Below are 20,397 nucleotides of genomic sequence, written 5' to 3' on the forward strand. Positions count from 1 at the left end.
TAATCACTGGAAATTGATGATGCATATTCAAGAATAGCATGCATTTGTGGGAAAATAAGTCATGCAGCCATCATTTTCACCGCATGATGTTAAAATGAAACAATCTGTAGGCGGTTCGCATTTAATATTTAGATTGCTCAAAACTATGAACCTGAGAAAAGATATGCAAACATAGATGAGAAGGAACTACAAATAAATCTAGATTGCGTGATACTGCCGGAGGTCTAATGTGTGTGTGTTTTTTGTTTGTTTTTGTTTTATTGCTAAAATAAATTATGCATAACCTGTGAGGACAATTGCAGTTGAGTCTCTCAAATATTCAGGGCTCTCTTTATGTTTTAATAAGCTAAGGACATTCAGAGGACATGCCAACTAAGAATTTAACAAGTTTATACTTCATGGCATAAACACTCTGGATTCATTATTTTAATATCTAGTTCAAATGACTCACAAGCTGCAAGTACCTACACCGATTAGTTGAAGCTCTTAATCTAATACCTGTTAAAAACTGTAACTTAAAGATACCCGTAATAGCACAAAGTGATGGGATTAAAGTGTAATCAGATAAAGATATTATTACTTCCTCTATGTGTGATTTTGTTTACTGACAAAGTCTTCAGAAGCAATGGTTTTATTTGCTTTTCTTGTGTGAACAGCAGTCATCAGATGGTAACTCGGCACTGTGATGCCCCCTTGTGAAGGTTTGAAAAGGCGCATTATGATCATAGTTTCATTGGAAATCATTCAAGAGTCCATAATTTACAATAAGACACATCGACTAATTTTTATTCAAGTAATAATAACCATGCTTATGTTGAATTCATTTCAAAGTGACAGTCATTATTAGTGAAGTGAGGTCATTAGCGAGTAATTGTTATTACCTCACTACTAATAAAACCATTAACTACAAAGAATAAAATGCTAAATATATCCACCCCATATTTATTTTATCTCTTGTGAAGGAAGATTAACATTTTAAAATGTCACTAAAGTTTATTACAACACACATGACCCTATGAGACTGATACATTTGTTCAAAGTTCTTCATTTCAAAGGATTTAAAATAGCATTCCGGTTTTACTCCAGATGCACACACTTGTGTTACATCAGTGATGTAACGAAATATGACTTCAGAATCTGACTACATCAGAAGACACACAAGTCTATTATTTAAAAACATTGTTGGTTGAGAATCCATGCATCAATTGAAACATTCAAACAAATATCTGTATTAGAGTTGCTGTCTGTGATTGTCTGAAAAGAGCACCATTTACAGTTTATCCTGTATTACAAATCAAATTTTAGAGAAATGATTGAGAATCTCTCAGAGAATGAGACAATGAGCTCCGACTTCAACACATGCTGTTCTTAGCCACAGAGACCTGGAAAAGAAAAACAACAACATTAGACAATTTGTGTGTTTACCAATAGTAAAATAAATCTGGGGAAAAATGAATCATAATGGTTATATCAGAAGTATGATTTTATTATTAATTATTTATCAATTAAGAAGGCAGTACTTATTTATTATGGTCATGTGGTGGGATTTGGAGCCTATGCAGCTTTATTTGTAAAAAGTGTGGAATACACTAAGAATCTGTTTAGTGATACATTAAAAACTGAGATGAACTACATTGAGCTCATTCAGAGAAGTGCCTTATTATTATTTTTTGACAGGAATGAAAATGAGACTGTGAGTGTCTGAAAATTACATGATTCAGGCCATTTATACAGTGTGTGCCACTGTAAAGACTTAAACGGTATAGTTCACCACCAGAAATGAAAATTCTGTCATTAATTACTCGTTCCAAACCCGTAAGACCTTCGTTCATCAGCAGAACTCAAATTAAGATATTTTTGATGAAATTTAGACTGTATCATAGTACGGAGACTGGTCTTCACGCTTCACATGCTACCCTTGGGAGATATCATCAGGAAACATGGTGTTAGCTTTTACTGTTATGCTGATGATACTCATCTCCATATTTCTCCACGACACAAGAAACAAATACACGAAACTAATGGAATGCATACTTGATATAAAGAACTGGATGACTAATTTTCTACTGCTTAATTCAGAAAACAACAACAAAAGAAAATCAGGGTTAGGGTTAGAGTGAGTTAGGGTTAGGAGACTAGACGACTGTGATTCATTGTATTATATTAATATAAATCAAAATAGTATAAAGATTTGTAATAAGTATTTTCCCAAAACTATAAGTTCTATTAGTGTTTTTGTGCCATGACGGTGAGGGCGGGAGTAGATAAGGCCAGAGTTGATAAGTCTGATTATATGTGACTTTGGGCTTTTTTTTTCGTAAATTTGTGTTGAAAAAATCCTGGGTCGCGGGTTGTGTTTTTTGGATTGACAAACCTGACAAGCAACTTTGTTATAGGCTACTTTTAATTTATGTTCACTGTATTCTCCAATGCACTGATTGATACGCAGTCTGCTCATACTAAAAGTAACGTTAAGTCTTTGAGAACGGGTTTCTCAAGCCAGGTGGCGCATTAAACCAGGGGCTCATCTCCTGTTTCCAAAATGCATCACAAACTTGCTTGAGAAAGCTGTAAACTAATTCCGCATTGCACAAGCAAGATTGGTTCCAGGATTGGTGCGTCTGCAGCAGTGCAGCGATCGTTTACGTACCGAGTAGTAGACTGCAAACCTGTCCTGTGTGAAAGCACAATGAGTCTGTGCTGCTTCTGCTCCACATATGTAACGCACACGGACTGCATACACACTGCAGACGGAGTATGTGTGAAACAGGTGTGAGTCTTGTCGAGTTTTCCATTGGAAGCTTCTTTAAAAAAATAAATCCCTGAAGCAAACCCAGCGGCTTCATAGCTGCATCCATCGCACGTCACGTTTGATGTGGTAATTTTACAGTAGGCATACACAGAGGTTCCAAGACTCGTTCTCGCCCCCTACAGTGCAATTCGGTTAGGCATACATCCGTGCTAAAATATCAAGGTGAAAGTCATCATAGCTTGCATAGTATAGACCCAGCTCCCAACCCAACTTTGAGAATAGATTATCGGCGATATTTTTTTATTATGGCCCGATAAGAGTCTCACGTTAACGCAGCACGTTAACGCCGATAACGGCCCACCACTAAAATAAATACACGATTGTGATAGAGAATAAGAAGCTGACGTCTGATTTCTCCAGTGGTCATATTTACCATGTTAATGTTAATGTTTAGCATGCATAATCTTTTACATCGCTTATAAATTATTCTGCCTTGTTTAGTGATTATAATCCACATCGGATCAAGTAATTTCAAACATTTGCTGCTGACTGAAAGTAAGTTATGAGCTCAGCTTATTTTAAAAAGTTTTTAATGCTGGTGTTACGTCAGGTTACGTCATATAAGTATCTGGGTGTTTTTATTGATTGTTCCCTTTCCTGGCACATTCATGTTGAAAATCTTTGCACCAGGTTGCAACAAAGGATGTACTTTTTAAGAAGGTTAAGACTGTTTGGTGTTAACAGCAAAATCTTGCTTGTTTTTCTAAATGATTTTAGAGAGTGTGATACGTTATAGCATGCAGACCTGGTATGGTAATCTTTCAGTTCAGCTTAAAGCTAAGTTGGGGCAGCTGATCAATACAGCTTTTAAAATTGTAGGCTACCAAGAACAGTGCTACCTTCAGTCACTGTATGAAAAATCTGTGCTCAGGGAGGCACATAAGATTCTGGATGACCCATCCCACATTCTGAATAAGGAAATAGAGTTGTTACCCTCAGGTAAACGATTTAGAATGCCATACTGCAGGTTAAAGAGGTATAAAAACTCATTCATCCCAGCTGCCATTAAGATGCTAAACAGTAGCAAATGACGGTTACCTACTTGTATACTTTTTATCCCCACTGTGTTGTGCAATTATTATTATAAATTAATTTTTGAAATTTTCACGATACAGTGTAATGACGCATGTTTGTATTGTTTATATTCTGTGTATTTTTTATGTGGTACGTTGTAAGTGTGTGTCGCAGTGACTGTAGCCCAAGACAAATTTCCCCCCTGGGGGACATTAAAGTATATTTTATCTTTATCTTTATCTGTTATAGCTGTTAGCTTTCTGATATGATCCGTGGCTGACGATCTCAGACGCGGAGAAACTCCACCTTTGTTCATAACCACTCCTCTAGCCCCAGCTGGCTTGCTTTTCGTTGGGCCAAAAAACCCTGGCTGTTTGCCCCAAGGAAGCCCCGACGAGTGGAAACGCAGCTAGTGGTTCCCAATTCCACTCCATGTTCCAAACTGAAGTAAACCCCTGCTCAGGGAGTAGGGAGCAATGAACATGGCGTAGGGATCATATCGATTGGAACACAGTTCATAGCTCACTTCTAATGAGTTGGTCATCTAAATAGATTGTGTTAACTAAACCAACTTCATGTTTATTAGATCCTGTACCAACTAAATTACTGAAAGAGTTGTTACCTGTAGCCGAAAAACCGCTTCTCAATATTATTAACTTGTCGTTATCTTTAGGTCACATCCCAAAACCATTCAAGCTGGCGGTTATCAAGCCTCTTATTAAGAAACCAAAACTAGATCCTAGTGAACTGGCAAATTATAGGCTTATTTAAAATCTCCCATTTATTTCTAAAATTTTAGAAAAAGTTGTGTCTGCTTAATTGAGCTCCTTCCTGCAAAAAAATTATCAGGTTTCAGGCCCCACCATAGCACAGAAACTGCACTTGTTAAAATTACAAATGACCTGCTTCTTGCATCAGATCAAGGCTGCATCTCATTGCTAGTTTTACTTGATCTTAGTGCTGCGTTCGACCCCATAGATCATGACATACTCATAGATCGATTACAAACCTATACAGGTATTCAAGGGCAGGCTCTAAGATGGTTTAGATCCTACCTGTCCGATCGCTACCATTTTTTTTTTATTTAAATGGGGAGTCATCTCGTTTATCACCAGTAAAATATGGAGTGCCACAAGGATCTGTCCTAGGTCTCCTTCTATTTTTCAATATACATGTTGCCCCTTGTTAATATTATTAGAAAATACGGGATTAGTTTCCAATGTTATGCTGATGATACTCACCTATCTATCTCAACGAGACCAGATTAAACTTCTAAATTAACTAAGATAACAGAGTGTGTTAAAAATGTAAAAGATTGGATGACCAATAATTTTCTCTTATTAAATTCGGATAAGACAGATATATTAATTATTGGACCAAAACACAGTACACACAATCTTGTAGATTACAATTTGCAACTAGACGGATGCACTGCTACTTCCTCTACAGTCAAAAATTTGGGTGTTATATTAGATTATTGAAAATCATATTTCCCATGTTACAAAAACTGCATTCTTCCATCTTAGAAACATTGCCAAGCTACTTAACATGTTGTCTGTTTCTGATGCAGAAAAGCTAGTTCATGCATTCATGACCTCTAGACTGTACTATTGTAATGCACTTCTAGGTGGTTGTCCTGCATCTACGATAAACAAGCTACAGGTAGTCCAAAATGCAGCAGCTAGAGTCCTTACCAGGTCAAGAAAATATGATCATATTACCCCAATTCTACAGTCTCTGCACTGGCTACCTATTAAGTTCCGTATCAGTTACAAATTATTATTATTTACATATAAGGCCCTAAATGGTTTAGCTCCTGCATACCTAACTAGCCTTATACCACGTTACAATCCTTCACACTCCCTAAGGTCACAAAATGCTGGACTTTTGGTAGTTCCTAGGATAGCAAAGTCCATTAAAGGAGGTAGAGCTTTTTCACATTTGGCTCCCAAACTCTGGAATAGCCTCCTGATAATGTTCGGGGTTCAGACACACTCTCTCGGTTTAAATCTAAAAGTGGTCCTGGAGTACCACTTTCTACAGAGTTTAGCTCCAACTGGGGCTAGAGCTAAACCCTGCTGGAAGGTGGCCCTCCAGGAACAGTCTCTGGACTCTACACCCCTGCTTCAGATACTTTTGGCTTAGTGTTAATTTCCTTAATGAAAATTATGATGAAAAATGTTAATTAACTATTTTTCATGACTAAGATGAAATGAAGACAAGATCATACTGACATCATTAAACACTAACTGAAACTATATCAGCATGCAATATCATAAAAAAAAATGACCAAGACAAAAAAAAATTGTTAAATAAAAAAATAAAAGCACTCTATAACTAAAATTTCTCTGTATTTTCTTTAGTAAAGTTTTTTTTTTTTTTTTAATAAAAAGACATGAATATAATGGAGTTATCGGCATTAATATTAAGAATAACAGCTTTTGAGAAAATTTTGAGTTTAACCAGCTTTCAGAAAGCAGTGATTGTGTTTATGATAATACATTGGAGAAACCAGATGAGGTCAAGTAACCATGTGTGTGGTTATATGTGAAAGTGCATTAATTCTGATGTAATTTTTCAAAGGACAACAATCCTATTAAGCCTGTTTGGTTTGAAAGTGACCTCTATGTGACCAGATGAATCCTTCTGAAGATGTACCCAGGCCTCTTGGTCTTGGACTAAGGAAATGGTTAAAGCAAATCTGCTAAAAGTATCTTTACCCAGCCCCCTTGCTCTGCAATCCAGTTTGTTAGACGGTTGTTGACAAATCCCATCATAGCATCCTCAACTACATTCGTCATGGAAGGGCTGTTTTTCTTCATAAAGAGTCCCAGGGTGATGGCAGCCTTGAGGAGCTGCTTCTCTGAGACCACTTCTGCTCTTTCCACAACCCACGTCTTACACAGGCTGTCCACGCTATCACTGAACACAGTCAACACCTAGAGGACAGACACGTCAGAGGCTACAGATGTCAAACGTGGTAAAAAAACATGTGGTTAAAAACACGTAGTTGCCATACAATTAAAGCAAAAAGGCTTAGCTATCAGACCCAAACAGGAAATAGTGCATACTTTTGGAGGCTGCTCAAGCAGTTTCACTTTTACTAGTAGGTTCAGAGAAGAAAATGAAACATGCAGATATCAACTGCACTGCTTTACAGCAGCCTATACAGTTATTGCCTGGAATTAGGAGTAGATCAGGAACAAAGTTACACTAATAAAATATCCAATGTTCACAAAGTGACACAAACATTCTTCAGATTAGTTGATCAGTGTCTGAAGAAGGACTATTTGGACTCACACGATCGGCTGCAGCACTCTGTACATTCTTCATCAGTGGCTGGATCACTTTCTCATCATAATCATCACCCAGTTCCCTGAGCTTAGAGGCTATTTTTACAGGGTCAAATGAGTTCTCTGCAGAACAAGTACATTTATAATAGACTTCAAATAATGCATCTGGTAATTGTGCACTTACATGACAAGAGAGAGAACATTTAAGGATATTTTCATAATAGCAATTTTGTTAAATTGTGAGCATTTTTTTACATCGTCAAATCAATGTTTCAGCTGTGTACAACATCAATAAATCAGCTTGTAACCAATGTCACATAACGTTACATTTTAATAAAAACATGCACTATGTTATATATTCATTATATTTTTACTTAACCTGTTAGTGATATTTATTGTGTGTAGAAAATCTGTCAGGAAAACATATTATGATGTTTAAATATTTACATTTAAACAACGGAGTTGAAAGAGGTTGATATAAAAACTGCCTTGTGTGCATTTTGAGTTTTAATTATTACATAAAATTGATGCGTTTCAAAAACAAGGTCAGCTAACCCAAAGACCCAGCTATGTAAGGTCGGTGTGAGAAAGTCATTGTTTACACATAGGCTACGTTCAAAAGAGGCATCGCCTTTTCGTAGAATGACTCGAATTATGCTCAGAAACCAAAGTCGAACACTTACCATCTTCAGGACCATCAGTCTCCATCATATTAATATCGTGTTCATTTTGTAATAGGCAGTGTATGACGTGGTATGTTTGTGTTTGAATGCCGGCTGCCGCCATCGCGTTTAACGGTGTTACAATATATTTTTTTCCACTGGGTGGTGTCTGTATGAATATTCATATCGCGGGCGTGTCCTTGAGACGCCGTAAACACGCAAACGAATGGGGCTGTGCTTCCTTCCTTGTTCTAGTGACATTTATTTAAACTTATATTTTATATACCCTACAACAGGGTTTCCCAAACTGGGGGTTGTGAATTTATGAAAAGTTTAATTTTAATGTTCTATTATTTGATTAGCAGTACAGTAAAATATAAAAAATGAAGTTAATTTTCGTTTTTTATATTTATTAAAATGTTATTTATTACTGTGATGGCAACTCTGAATTTTCAGTTACTCCAGTCTTTCAGTGCCACGTGATCCTTCAGAAATCATTCTAATAGCTATGCTGATTTGTTGATCAAACAACATTTCTTCTTATCAATGTTGAAAACAGTTTTTACTGCTTTATATATATATATATATATATATATATATATATATATATATATGTGTGTGTGTGTGTGTGTGTGTGTGTGTGTGTGGGTGTGTGTGTGTGTGTGTGTGTGTGTGTGTGTGTAACGGTATAAATTTAGTGCTGTGCTGGTAAACCTCACTCCCCGATCTAACCATACATTAGCATTAAAGAAATTGGTGTAAGTACCAGTGGCGCCTGACCAATAGAGGCAATAGAGCCAAACAACATAATAATACTAATATGACCTGTTTGTGTATGATGTGTTCACTGTCTTAACCTTTCAAAGGTTGCTTGATAAATCACAGTAAACACTACTTGACTTAGACAAGTATGTGGATCCTTTTTTGAATATTAAATGAGTTATTTTCATTCAGGAATACCCTTTTTATTACATAGATAATATTTTATTAATTCTATTTATTTATTTTTATTTATTCATTTTCATTTAACTTATTGATACACAATACCCTATTGGGCCAACTTAATGGCTGCATTTTGTTAAACACTGTGTTCCACCATTTTAAGACAAATGGATTTGATGTTTTATCATATAGATTATAAACTAGATGCAGCCTTTTTTGGGGTTTGCATCAAATGTTCTTCGACTTTTATGAATGATAAATTTGTTTATGAATACAGATTGATCTATTGAAAGCAGTTATTTTGAGTTAGATGCCGAATGCTCTCCTCTATGGGATTAGAATACCATACTCCTCCTATTCAAATTTGACATTGAAGGGGTAAATACAACATAAATATGGGCAAAAGCCCACATGCAAGTATAAACATTCAAATACAATTTTCAAGAAAAAAAACGAAACCTTGGGAAAAATAAATGCAGAACATGTTCACATAGGACACTATTAACATGACTATATGCATGAAACCATTCAGATAAATTTGGGCTGAAATGGGTTAATTGAAAACAAGTGCAATGCATCAAATATACTTGCTGAAAATTTTTTTTAAAACATCTTACAAATTTGTAAAATGCAAAATCTGGAGTTGACAGTTAAGAGCGAAACGATTTGATTATCATTGAATTATTAATCAACCTGTCCACCTGCAGGAACAAACACAAAAGTCTGGGTCTCGCTGTATCGCTCAGGCTGCACTGCAGTGTCTATTCACAGGCGCGATCCCACTACTGATCGACACGGGGGCTTTGACCTGCTCCGTCTCCGACCTGGGCCGGTTCACCCCTCCTCAGACGACCTGGTGGTCCCGAGCTCCCCCAGGAGCACCATATCGATACCGAACTTAGTGTGGACACCTGATCAACATAGTCCACTGCAGCCCAGAACCCCTGAACTCAAGCGATCCGCCAGCCTCAGTCTCCCAGCAGCTTGGATTACAGGCGCGCGCCACTGCACCCGACGAGAGCTCGAGCATCAGCGCTGACACTCAATCTAGTGCTCACTGACACCTCGAGTACAGCACAGCAGAACAGTGGCGGCTCTGGGGGGGCCAAGGAGGGGCCAGTGTTTAACCATAGGGGCACATTAAAAATGGCAACATATTTTATTTAAATGTAAAGCAAATAAATACAAAAAGTAATTCTTGAAAAAATCTACACAGTAATTTTACACAATCTAAACATGTTAATAAAAACAAATTACTATTAGTACTCTTATAAAATTCAATCAGGCAATCATACATTTCACAATTTAATATTTATATATGAATGTCAAGAATTCAGAAGTGTATATATTTATAATGCTTACACTACACTACACAGAAATAATATACAATTAAATTATGCTTATTTTAAATGTATTGTGCAGGCTAAAAATATAATAAGCTTTTAATAATGTTTCAGTGCGCAAAACCATGATAATATGAAACGCTTCAAAACTGAACTCACAAAGTGATTTTAAAAGTTTAGGCTTTTAAAGCGTGTGTGATCTAACAGGCACAAGCGAGTCTTTTAAAAACAGCAACAAACATAAAATACAAATACACAAACTAAAGTCATTTTAGGCAAATCCACAGCCTTTTTATCTACAGATCAAGCATTATAATAGTATATAATATTGGAGAGAGTTTTACCATGCATCCTGCTGTAAATGGACGAGGTGCGCGCTATTTGAATACTGAATGGAGAATGATTGACAGCCGCAGAGGAGGGAAAACAAGGTTTCCGTGAACTTTAATTTAATGATGTAAATAGTCTTCTGTCCATAACATTAAGCTATGAAATTGCTTCAAATGACTTTGAGAAATTATAATCAGACCCAAGTCACCAGGGGCGTAGCCATCTTTTCAGAGGGGGACAGAAATTACACACAGACACACACACACACACACACACATATATATATATATATATATATATATGTGTGTGTGTGTGTGTGTGTGTGTGTGTGTGTGTGTGTGTCTGTATGTATATTATATTATATATATAAATAAAAATCAGCTTTGAAATCTCAATAAATTACATTTTGAAATATTCAAATAGAAAACAGCTATATTAAATAGGCTAGTACCAAAATTTAAAAATTCACTGATTTGCAGTAGTTGGATCAAATAAATGCAGGTGGTGAACAGAAGAGACTTCCTTAAAAAACATTAACAAGCTTGCTGTTCAAAAACTTTTGACTGGTAGTGGATACTATAGGCAACTTAAATTTTTCTCTAATTTCTAGTTTTTAATTGGCTTTGAAATCTATAACTGCTGGACAATAACAAATAATAATGATTTATATAGGCTACTACAAACACTGTTTATCACATAATAAGGCAGAATTGTTTCTATACTGTAATAAATGCTATGCCAATTAGCACTGCATTGTTCATATACTGTATTTATCACCTGCTAGAGATTTCTTTTGGACTTGAAAAAAACAAACCCGAAAACAACTGTTTTCATACAGCGATATCTGGACGCTGTTGTCCATATTAGGAGTTTCCTGGTATGACTTTCTGCGCGAGAGCGCCCTCTGGTGTCGATTATGAATGAAACACACACTGCATAAGAGTTTAGCGCTCCGTGACGTTCAATTCGCCTTCTTGGTCCGAAACAAACATCAGGTCATGCGCAGTCTATCCTGTCTCTTTGTCATCCAAACTGATGTGAAAAAACCGGGAGGCGCCGAAAAGCGCGATGTTTGCATCCCTGCGCTGCACTAATTTACCCGTGTAGAATGTTGCGTCACATTAGTTCCGCTTTTGGCGCTCGCATGTAAAATCATATTACTTTTTTTTATTTCAGCACGGGGGTGGCCACAGGGGTGGCCAGGGACATGTCTACAGAGGCACGGGCCTCCCTAGGCCTCCGTGTAGAACCGCCACTGCAGCAGAACATTACACTGACATTAGCTGTGGAGCAGAATATCTAGCATCTGAAAATCTTTTATTGATTTTAGCTGGTTTATTACCTGTTTTATTTATCATATGCATGTATATTTATTACATGTACACACGTTAAGATCATTCATTTTATTGTGGCAAACTTTGCTTTATTTATTCCTAGAAGAAATAAAAGCAGTGACTGGAACATGTTTTGGTGATACAACATAAGGAAATTATGAAGCAGCTGTGACAGAAAACTCTCTTTCAACTGGAAGCTCCAGGACTGGGCTGTGAAACTGCACTGGGAGCCGCAACAAACATCCAAGAGAACTGCAGGATGATTAAAAATTATTCATATGAATATACTATTGTTAACAATGAGCACAATTAACATTAATAAATTAGAATAACTTAATTAAAATGCTTAAATAATTTTTGTCTTTATTTACCCACAACAATTATTGTTTCTTATTATTGGTGGATGAGGAGATACCCCCAGACTATGTAAAGCGCTTTGAGTGCCTAGAAAAGCGCTTTATAAATGTAATGAATTAATTAATTAATTAAAATTAATTAATTAATCAATTAAAATTAATTAATTAATTAATTAATTTCTTTTTGTTTAAAGGTGCCATGTGCAAAAATTGAGGTAAAAATATCCAAAAAATGACCTACACGCATCAAAAGAATGAGAAGAAATAAGGGTGATGATGTCATAAAAAAATGTCAAGTTATAGTGCTGCAGAGATATCAACCTTAATTAGCATTAGCATTACTAGCCCCGGCCCGACAGGTGTCGTAATACCAGTTTCGGCCATGGGAGGCGGTATGCGGGCAACATAACCACTAGCCAACCTGCAATACACGAATAACTCGCACGGCTTGTGGGCGTAATCTAACCTGATGTCAATCGTGTGGAAAGTACAGCCCACTACTTCATTTCAGTTCAGGGAAGAGAGCGGATGGATGACTTAAGCCCTTGGCAAGAGACCACCACCCGCTGCAGGGAAACAACCGCGCTCGGAATCACAAATAAAATCCGATAAGAAAAGGAGCCGAACCAGAGTAAACATCGGCACTGCTTTCAATCGCTGGAGACAACTGATGGACCTGAAAGAAATGAGGTTCGACACCGAACTTGCAACATTTCTTTTGGATTGGTAAGTTAGACGGTGTTAGTATTTCGCTAGAAGTTTGTTTTATGTTTGTCTATTTTTTTTCGGGAAGTAATAACATAGAAATGTATCGAAGGCTGTTCGATAAACGTGCTAATGTTAGCGATGGCTAACCGTAGCTGCGTTTGATAATAAGCTAGCTATAACTTACCCATTTATTTATATCATAACTAACCTGCTCTGTCTAGTCTGTTGGTCTCCGTGTCCTCTTTGCTTCGTGGTTTTTCTGTACGTGAGAAAATTGATGTGTGGCGTGAAAGCGTGTGAAAAGAGTCAATTGCGTGTGTCTCACGGTGAATGCTTGAGAGTTGGCAGCTCTGGTTACGTTGGTTGGCGCTAGCTTGGTCAACATCAGCTGTCTGATGTTGACCAATGATGTTGACAGAATGCTGTCTGTCAGATTAATTTAATTCAAATAATGTGTATATACAACTCAAAATGTAATATGAACAAAACGAATAGGAACATATTCACTGGTAAAGGTGAAGGGGAGTAGCTTGAAGATGTCATGTTTCAAAATCACTTGACATCACCCAACGTTCCTCTGGAGGCAAAACGTCCTCTTAGGCTTCGGCTATGGCTCTAGGGTTGTTGTGAAGGTAGGGGCGGAGCATAGAGACTATGCCGTTTCTCGTTTGTTACTCTAGAGTAGACCAATTCACTTTATTGAGGCATACTGCCCCCATCTGGTATGGAATGTGGAGTATGACTTGATTTTTTACCAGACATGACAGATGGCACCTTTAACAGTTTCTTATATATCCTCTGAGGCAGCCTTAAATGGGAACTTGGAAGAAATATGTTAGTCAGCATGAAATCAAAACTGACCCTATTTATTTTCTTAATGAATGTTGCTGATTTTTATTGTGAATACTAGGGGTGTAACGGCACGCAAAAATTACGGTTCGGTACGTACCTCGGTTTTAAAGTCACGGTTCGGTTCATTTTCGGTACAGTAAGGGAAAGAAATGCAAACATTAAACTGCAGGTTGTTTATTACTATAAACTTTTTTTAACAATTTGTTTACATTTTTTAAAAATACTTTTGAATAAAATAAATAATAAAATATAATTAATAATACAATAAAAAAAGAATAAGAAATAAAATACTGCTGCAAGGTTCTCCACTAAATAAAATACTCTCAGTCTTAAACCAATATCATATAATAAAATATAATGAAAAATATAAATAACTATGATTACAGTGCAGCATTACCAATCCCAGCTTGTAGGCCTGCTCATATTTAAAAGAAAAATATATAACTTTTCCAAAGTGTAAAGTGCAGCATCAACCGTTTCAGTTTTTAGACCTGCTAAGATTTCGTTATTGCGTTGGACCGATCGGAATTAAGAGCAAAGGTCTGTTTAAATGCCGATGGGAGCTGAGTTTGAATTACAATCGAAGTTGTAGTGATGTTCACACTCGCGTGATGCCTTTTGAAAACCTTAGGTCGGTGACACACTGGCATATTGCACCTGTCAAACATAGTCTATTTTGCCGTCAATACTGTTGATGGTGTCCTTTATAAGTAGGCTTTATATTTATGCTCAACATGAAGTATAGATATTGTTGTCGTGAAGACAAGATCCTTGTCTGTCGGCACCTCAGCGGTCTCCCTCTATGTCACCTACAGTAGCAGCAGCGCGCCAGCGTCGCGTCAGGCATGATTCTGGTGTAAAGACACAGAAAACGCGAAGCAGCCATCACGCAGCAGAAACGCCACGCTCACGCCATGCAGCCAGTGTGTCACCGGCCTTAGAATCAGCTGCAGGGCGGGATTTGCGCTGAACGCGGAGACTTCCGCCACTTAATATGTTCGTTTGGAAACACGAAAATGTACCTATGTTCCGCAAAAAAAATATTGCATTCGGTCATTCGGTACACACGTGCACCGTACCGAAAGCCCTGTACCGAAACAGTCCGGTACGAATACACGTACCGTTACACCCCTAGTGAATACATATGCTTACTTTTCTCTGCTGGCGTGAGGCAGCGCTGCAGTCAAGCCAATCACATTCAGGTCTGCTTTCACAAGAAAATCAACAACCTATGGTTTAAATTAAAGAGTAACTAAACCCTAAACCAACTTTTTTTAGTTAATGATCTGTAAGAATGGGGCTTTAATAGTGCTGTTCATTGGTTCATTGATGAGTAACTTTTTTGACATTTGAGTATAAAGTGTTTTAATTCTACAATATATGGTGTAAAAACGTCTGAGTGCTGCCCTCTTCAGGTTGAACGGTGGCTACTGCAGTTGATTTTTCCTATTGGATATTGCGGTGGCAAGTGACGTATGTGGTGGCAGGTGACATAAGCAGTTTTACAGCTCATCACGCCCCTTGGTACGAGCTACCACGCCCTTGGCAGTATAAAACCATCTTGTTCCATCAAAATGACTGTAGAGTCAGGAGAGATGGTTTTGCGAGTATTGGAAACGACCAGGATAGACTATTATAGCATCTATTTAGCATAGCATTTATATAGTTATTTAGATTATTTCGTGTAGCTTATGTAGTTTTTTTTTAATTAGTATAGTTGTTAGTGTAACGTAAGTATTGTTAGTATTGTTAGAAGCATAGTTAGTTAGTAGCATAGTATTGCATCAGTTAGGATAGCTTTAAGTTAGGGTAGATTTATTTACAGTGGTCAGGATGGTACATAGGTGTAGTGTTGCTGGTTGCAAAAGCACTGCTGGAGTGCATAGTTTTCCAGCAGACTTGAAAATTATGCGCCAGTGGTTGCATGCACTTGGCCTGGAAGACCGCGAGTTCCCGCCTAGAGCTGGAGTGTGCAAACTGCATTTTATGCGGAATTGCTTCTCCAACGCAATGGAGGTGGAAATGGGCTTCTCCACACAGCTGCGGGAGTTAAGACCGCAGTTTGAGCCAGTGGCTCGAATTGATATGGCTCAAGCCACAGACACCTCGACATCCTCCACTTCAGGTGAAGGTGCGGGAGAAAAGTCCTCTACTTCAAATGAACGCTCTGTTGCAAAGCTACTTGCGTCACTACAGTCACTCTCCATTTTAGCGACTCTGACAGCAGCTGTCAATCAATCCATCACTGCGGGTCTCAGGTTCATGCCCCACGCACTCGGTTCATCCCCTCTATCTCCACTGTGCTTTGCCCACTTTTCAATATTTTTCAAATATTGCCAGTGGGTGGAGTCAGGCTCTGACCAGGGGTTTAGTTACCCTTTAAGCCCTGTCTACATTTATTTATTTATCGACTTTTATAATTTTCTTGTTTGATTAGCTGGAAAGCACTCAGAAATTAATATTTATTAAAATGTCATTTATTCCTGTGATGGCAACTCTGAATTTTCAGAGATACTCCACATGATCCTTCAGAAATCTTTCTAATATGCTGATTTGTTGCTCAAGAAACATTTCTTCTTATTATCAATGTTGAAAACAGCTTTTACTGCTTAATTTTATTTTTTTGAAACCATAATACAGTACATAATACAGTGCTTGATAAGTCACAGTAAACACTACATTAAAATATCGTGGAAAAGTTCATTATTTCAGTAATTCAACTCAAATTGTGAAAATTGTGTATTAAATAAATTCAATGCACACAGACTGAAGTAGTTTAAGTCTTGGGTTCTTTCAATTGTGTTGATTTTGGCTCACATTTAACAAAAACCCACCAATTTACTTAATTTTCTCAATAAATTAGAATATGGTGACATGCCAGTCAGCTAATCAACTCAAAATACCTGAAAAGGTTTCCTGATCCTTCAAAATGGTCTCTCAGTTTGGTTCACTAGGCTACACAATCATGGGGAAGACTGCTGATCTGAAAGTTGTCGAGAAGACAATCATTGACACCCTTCACAAGGAGGGTAAGCCACAAACATTCATTGCCAAAGAAGCTAGTTGTTCACGGAGTGCTGTATCCAAGCATGTTAACAGAAAGTTGATTGGAAGGAAAAAGTGTGGAAGAAAAAGATGTACAACCAACCGAGAGAGCCACAGCCTTATGAGGATTATCAGGCAAAAACAATTCAAGAATTTGAGGGAACTTCACAAGGAATGGACTGAGGCTGGTATCAAGGCATACAGACGTGTCAAGGAATTTGGCTACAGTTGTTGTATTCTTCATTAATCCACTCCTAAACCACAGACAACATCAGAGGCGTCTTACCTGGGCTAAGGAGAAGAAGAACTGGACTGTTGCCCAGTAGTCTCACATAGACAGACCTTCAGACTGATGGCTGAAGGTCTGTAATTCATGGCAGCTTTTATTGGCCAAGGCCCATCTATGAGGCCGTTTGACAGACATTTCAAACAACCAATCACAGTTTGTTTTGTTCAGTGTCACATTTCGTAGCATGGAAATGTTGCCACAATAACATTGTAAAACTCTCAGATGTATTTTAAAGATTCTATGCTGCAAACTTTAAATATTAGAGATACTTTTATATATCCAGTGTTTAGTTGATCCTAAAAAGTGCTCGCCGTCAAAGTTGTAAACACAACGTCTTTCTTCTTTTGTGAGGGGTTTTGGCATGACAGCATTTTTGTTTCCAGGCAAAACATTAAAGAACGTGACACACACGTCTGCCAGAAATCCTATATAATTCAACCAATCCGATGACGACTTCGAAAGTCCTGAAGTGTTTCCACTTTTGTGTCCTACATAACAATATAACAATATAACAAAGTCACTGCACCTGTTTACCAAGAAATCTTGGAGCACTTCGTGCTTCCTTCTGCTGACCAGCTTTTTGAAGATGCTGATTTCAATTTCCAGCAATATTTGGCACCGCCCACACTGCAAAACCAAAAGTTGGTTAAATGACCATGGTGTTGGTGTGCTTGACTGGCCAGAAAACTCACAAGATCTGAACCCCAGAAATAATCTATGGGGTATTGTCAAGAGGAAAATGAGAAATAAGAGACCAAAAAATGCAGATGAGCTGAAGGTCACTGTCAAAGAAACCTGTGCTTCCGTTACCACCGCAGAAGTGCCACAAACTGATGAACTCCATACCATGCCGAATTGAGGAAGTAATTAAAGCAAAATGAGCCCCTACCAAGTATTGAGTACATGAACAAAAAATTAACATACTTTCCAGAAGGCCAACAGTTCACTAAAAATGTTTTTTTTTTTTTTTTGGTCTTATGAAGTTTTTGAGATGGTGGGGGTTTGTTAAATGTGAGCCAAAATCGTCACAATTAAAAGAACCAAAGACTTAACCTACTTCCGTCTGTGTGCATTGAATTGATTTAATACACAAGTTTCACAATTTGAGTTGAATTACTGAAATAAATGAACTTTTCCACGACATTCTAATATATTGAGATGCACCTGTATGTGGAATCTTTTTGGAATATTTTTGTTAGACCAAGTATTCCATTCTCACTGCTATTTATCATATTATACACTCGAGGTGTCAGTGAGCACTAGATTGAGTATCAGCGCTGATGCTCGAGCTCTCGTCGGGTGCAGTGGCGTGCGCCTGTAATCCAAGCTGCTGGGAGACTGAGGCTGGCGGATCGCTTGAGTTCAGGGGTTCTGGGCTGCAGTGGACTATGTTGATCGGGTGTCCACACTAAGTTCGATATCGATATGGTGCTCCTGGGGGAGCTCGGGACCACCAGGTCGTCTAAGGAGGGGTGAACTGGCACAGGTCGGAGACGGAGCAGGTCAAAGCCCCCGTGTCGATCAGTAGTGGGATCGCGCCTGTGAATAGACACTGCAGTGCAGCCTGAGCGATACAGCGAGACTCAGACTTTTGTATTTGCTCTCAAATTACTTCCAGGCCAATCAACGTTTTAGTCATTTATAACAAAAATTCTGACAAAAAATGTAAGTTGTTAAAAGATGTTTTGATGGGAAAAAAGGAAAACACTTTTTAATTATGCATCTTCTAATCTCCAGTGTCCCCGCTGTCCCTCCCACTGTAGTTTAGTTTAGTTAAGTTAATGTAGCCTACAAGTGCAGCGCCGCGAATATCATTGCTGAAAATATAAAAAGTTTAAAACAGTTTACAAATTTGTAAAATGCCACAAAATCTTGAGTTGACAAGTAAGAGCAAAACGATTTGATTTTCATTAAATTATTAATCGTATAATTCATCTGCAAATTTCTTTCGCTGTTAGTCCACCTGCAGGAACAAACCCAAAAGTCTGGGTCTCGCTGTATCGCTCAGGCTGCACTGCAGTGTCTATTCACAGGCGCGATCCCACTACTGATCGACACGGGGGCTTTGACCTGCTCCGTCTCCAACCTGGGCCGGTTCACCCCTCCTTAGACGATCTGGTGGTCCCGAGCTACCCCAGGAGCACCATATCGATACCGAACTTAGTGTGGACACCTGATCAACATAGTCCACTGCAGCCCAGAACCCCTGAACTCAAGCGATCCGCCAGCCTCAGTCTCCAAGCAGCTTGGATTACAGGCGCGCGCCACTGCACCCGACGAGAGCTCGAGCATCAGCGCTGATACTCAATCTAGTGCTCACTGACACCTCCAGTACACCACAGCAGAACACTACACTGACATTAGCTGTGGAGCAGAGAACTTCTAAGAGTTTATAAATCTCAAAACAAATCAGCAAAAATCTAGTTTTTCACTTTTTTAAAACATTCAGTTGCAATTTTCCTTTACTGCAACACATCTGAATATCGTTTAATCCATCTCAATTGTTAATACATGAATCTTTTGGTATTTTTAGCCAGTTTATTATCTGTTTTATTTATCATATGCATGTATATTTATCACATGTACACACGTTAAGATCATTCATTTTATTGTGGCAAACTTTGCTGTTTTTATTCCTAGAAGAAATAAAAGCTGTGACTGGAACATGTTTTGGTGATACAACATCAGGAAATTATGAAGCAGCTGTGACAGAAAACTCTCTTTCAACTGGATCGGATTAACACACACACACACACACACACACACACACACACAAAATACATCTAGCTATTATGTAACAGTTGGCATTAGTTAACCCTTTGTTAACTTTCAGACAATTTATTACCAAAACTCTCTTTCTACTCCCACTCACATTCCATTTCTATTTCCTTTTTTCTGTTTGTCACATCCTGTGTCTCACCATGCTGATTTGAGACTGCAGCTCGATCTCAGACACTGCAAGGTATGCCGCAAATCTTAGATCCATGAACTAGAGGTTTGTACACATTCTGTGTTGGTGGGCAGCAACTTTACACACGTCTGCCATCTTAAAAAGAGTCACAAACACACATATCATGTGAGCCATTTAAATCATGAGTCACTGAGCTACGGTATGTTATTTTTCTGTGTTAATACCACTCAAGCTGTAAAGTGAATTAAAAAGACAAAAGTCTCACCTTCTCTTTGAACCAGCACTCTTGTTCTCTGCGGTGTTTGTCTATGATGGTCTCATAATAGCAACGGATGTTATCTAAAACCTTATTCAGGTCTTGCTGAGGAGCAGCATCCACTTCCACACACACTTCTGTGTCTGTCAACTGACCGAGTAGTGCTGCCTCCTATAAACACACATGAGCACACAAGCATTATGGCTTAGGAAATCATTGCTATCTTCATTCAAAACATACACAATAAAAA

The 20,397-nt window shown here is 38.0% G+C and overlaps 2 protein-coding genes across 2 annotated transcripts in view; both read right to left on the bottom strand.

The window, feature by feature from the left end:
• LOC132119361 (small glutamine-rich tetratricopeptide repeat-containing protein alpha-like) overlaps nt 1–20,397 on the bottom strand; it is a 184,717-nt gene that overhangs the window by 75,158 nt on the left and 89,162 nt on the right. The gene's annotated exons all lie outside the window — the stretch shown is intronic.
• LOC132119362 (bcl-2-like protein 15) lies at nt 974–7,948 on the bottom strand. The gene is made up of 4 exons (XM_059529242.1): nt 7,803–7,948; nt 7,127–7,242; nt 6,547–6,765; nt 974–1,382 (listed from the first exon to the last, which is right to left on the bottom strand). The coding sequence occupies exons 1-4, from the start codon at nt 7,903–7,905 to the stop codon at nt 1,353–1,355; spliced, it is 468 nt and encodes a 155-aa protein (XP_059385225.1). The 5' UTR covers nt 7,906–7,948; the 3' UTR covers nt 974–1,352.

This window comes from Carassius carassius, chromosome 38 (assembly GCF_963082965.1).
Source record: "Carassius carassius chromosome 38, fCarCar2.1, whole genome shotgun sequence".
Taxonomy (NCBI): Eukaryota; Metazoa; Chordata; class Actinopteri; order Cypriniformes; family Cyprinidae; genus Carassius; species Carassius carassius.

Coding starts and splice junctions, on each gene's coding strand:
- LOC132119362 (XM_059529242.1), bottom strand. CDS start 7,905: ATGGCGGCAGCCGGCATTCAAACACAAACATACCACGTCATACACTGC. Junction 7,243..7,802: donor GACTGATGGTCCTGAAGATG/GTAAGTGTTCGA, acceptor CTTGTTCTGCAG/AGAACTCATTTGACCCTGTA. Junction 6,766..7,126: donor AGAGTGCTGCAGCCGATCGT/GTGAGTCCAAAT, acceptor TCTGTCCTCTAG/GTGTTGACTGTGTTCAGTGA.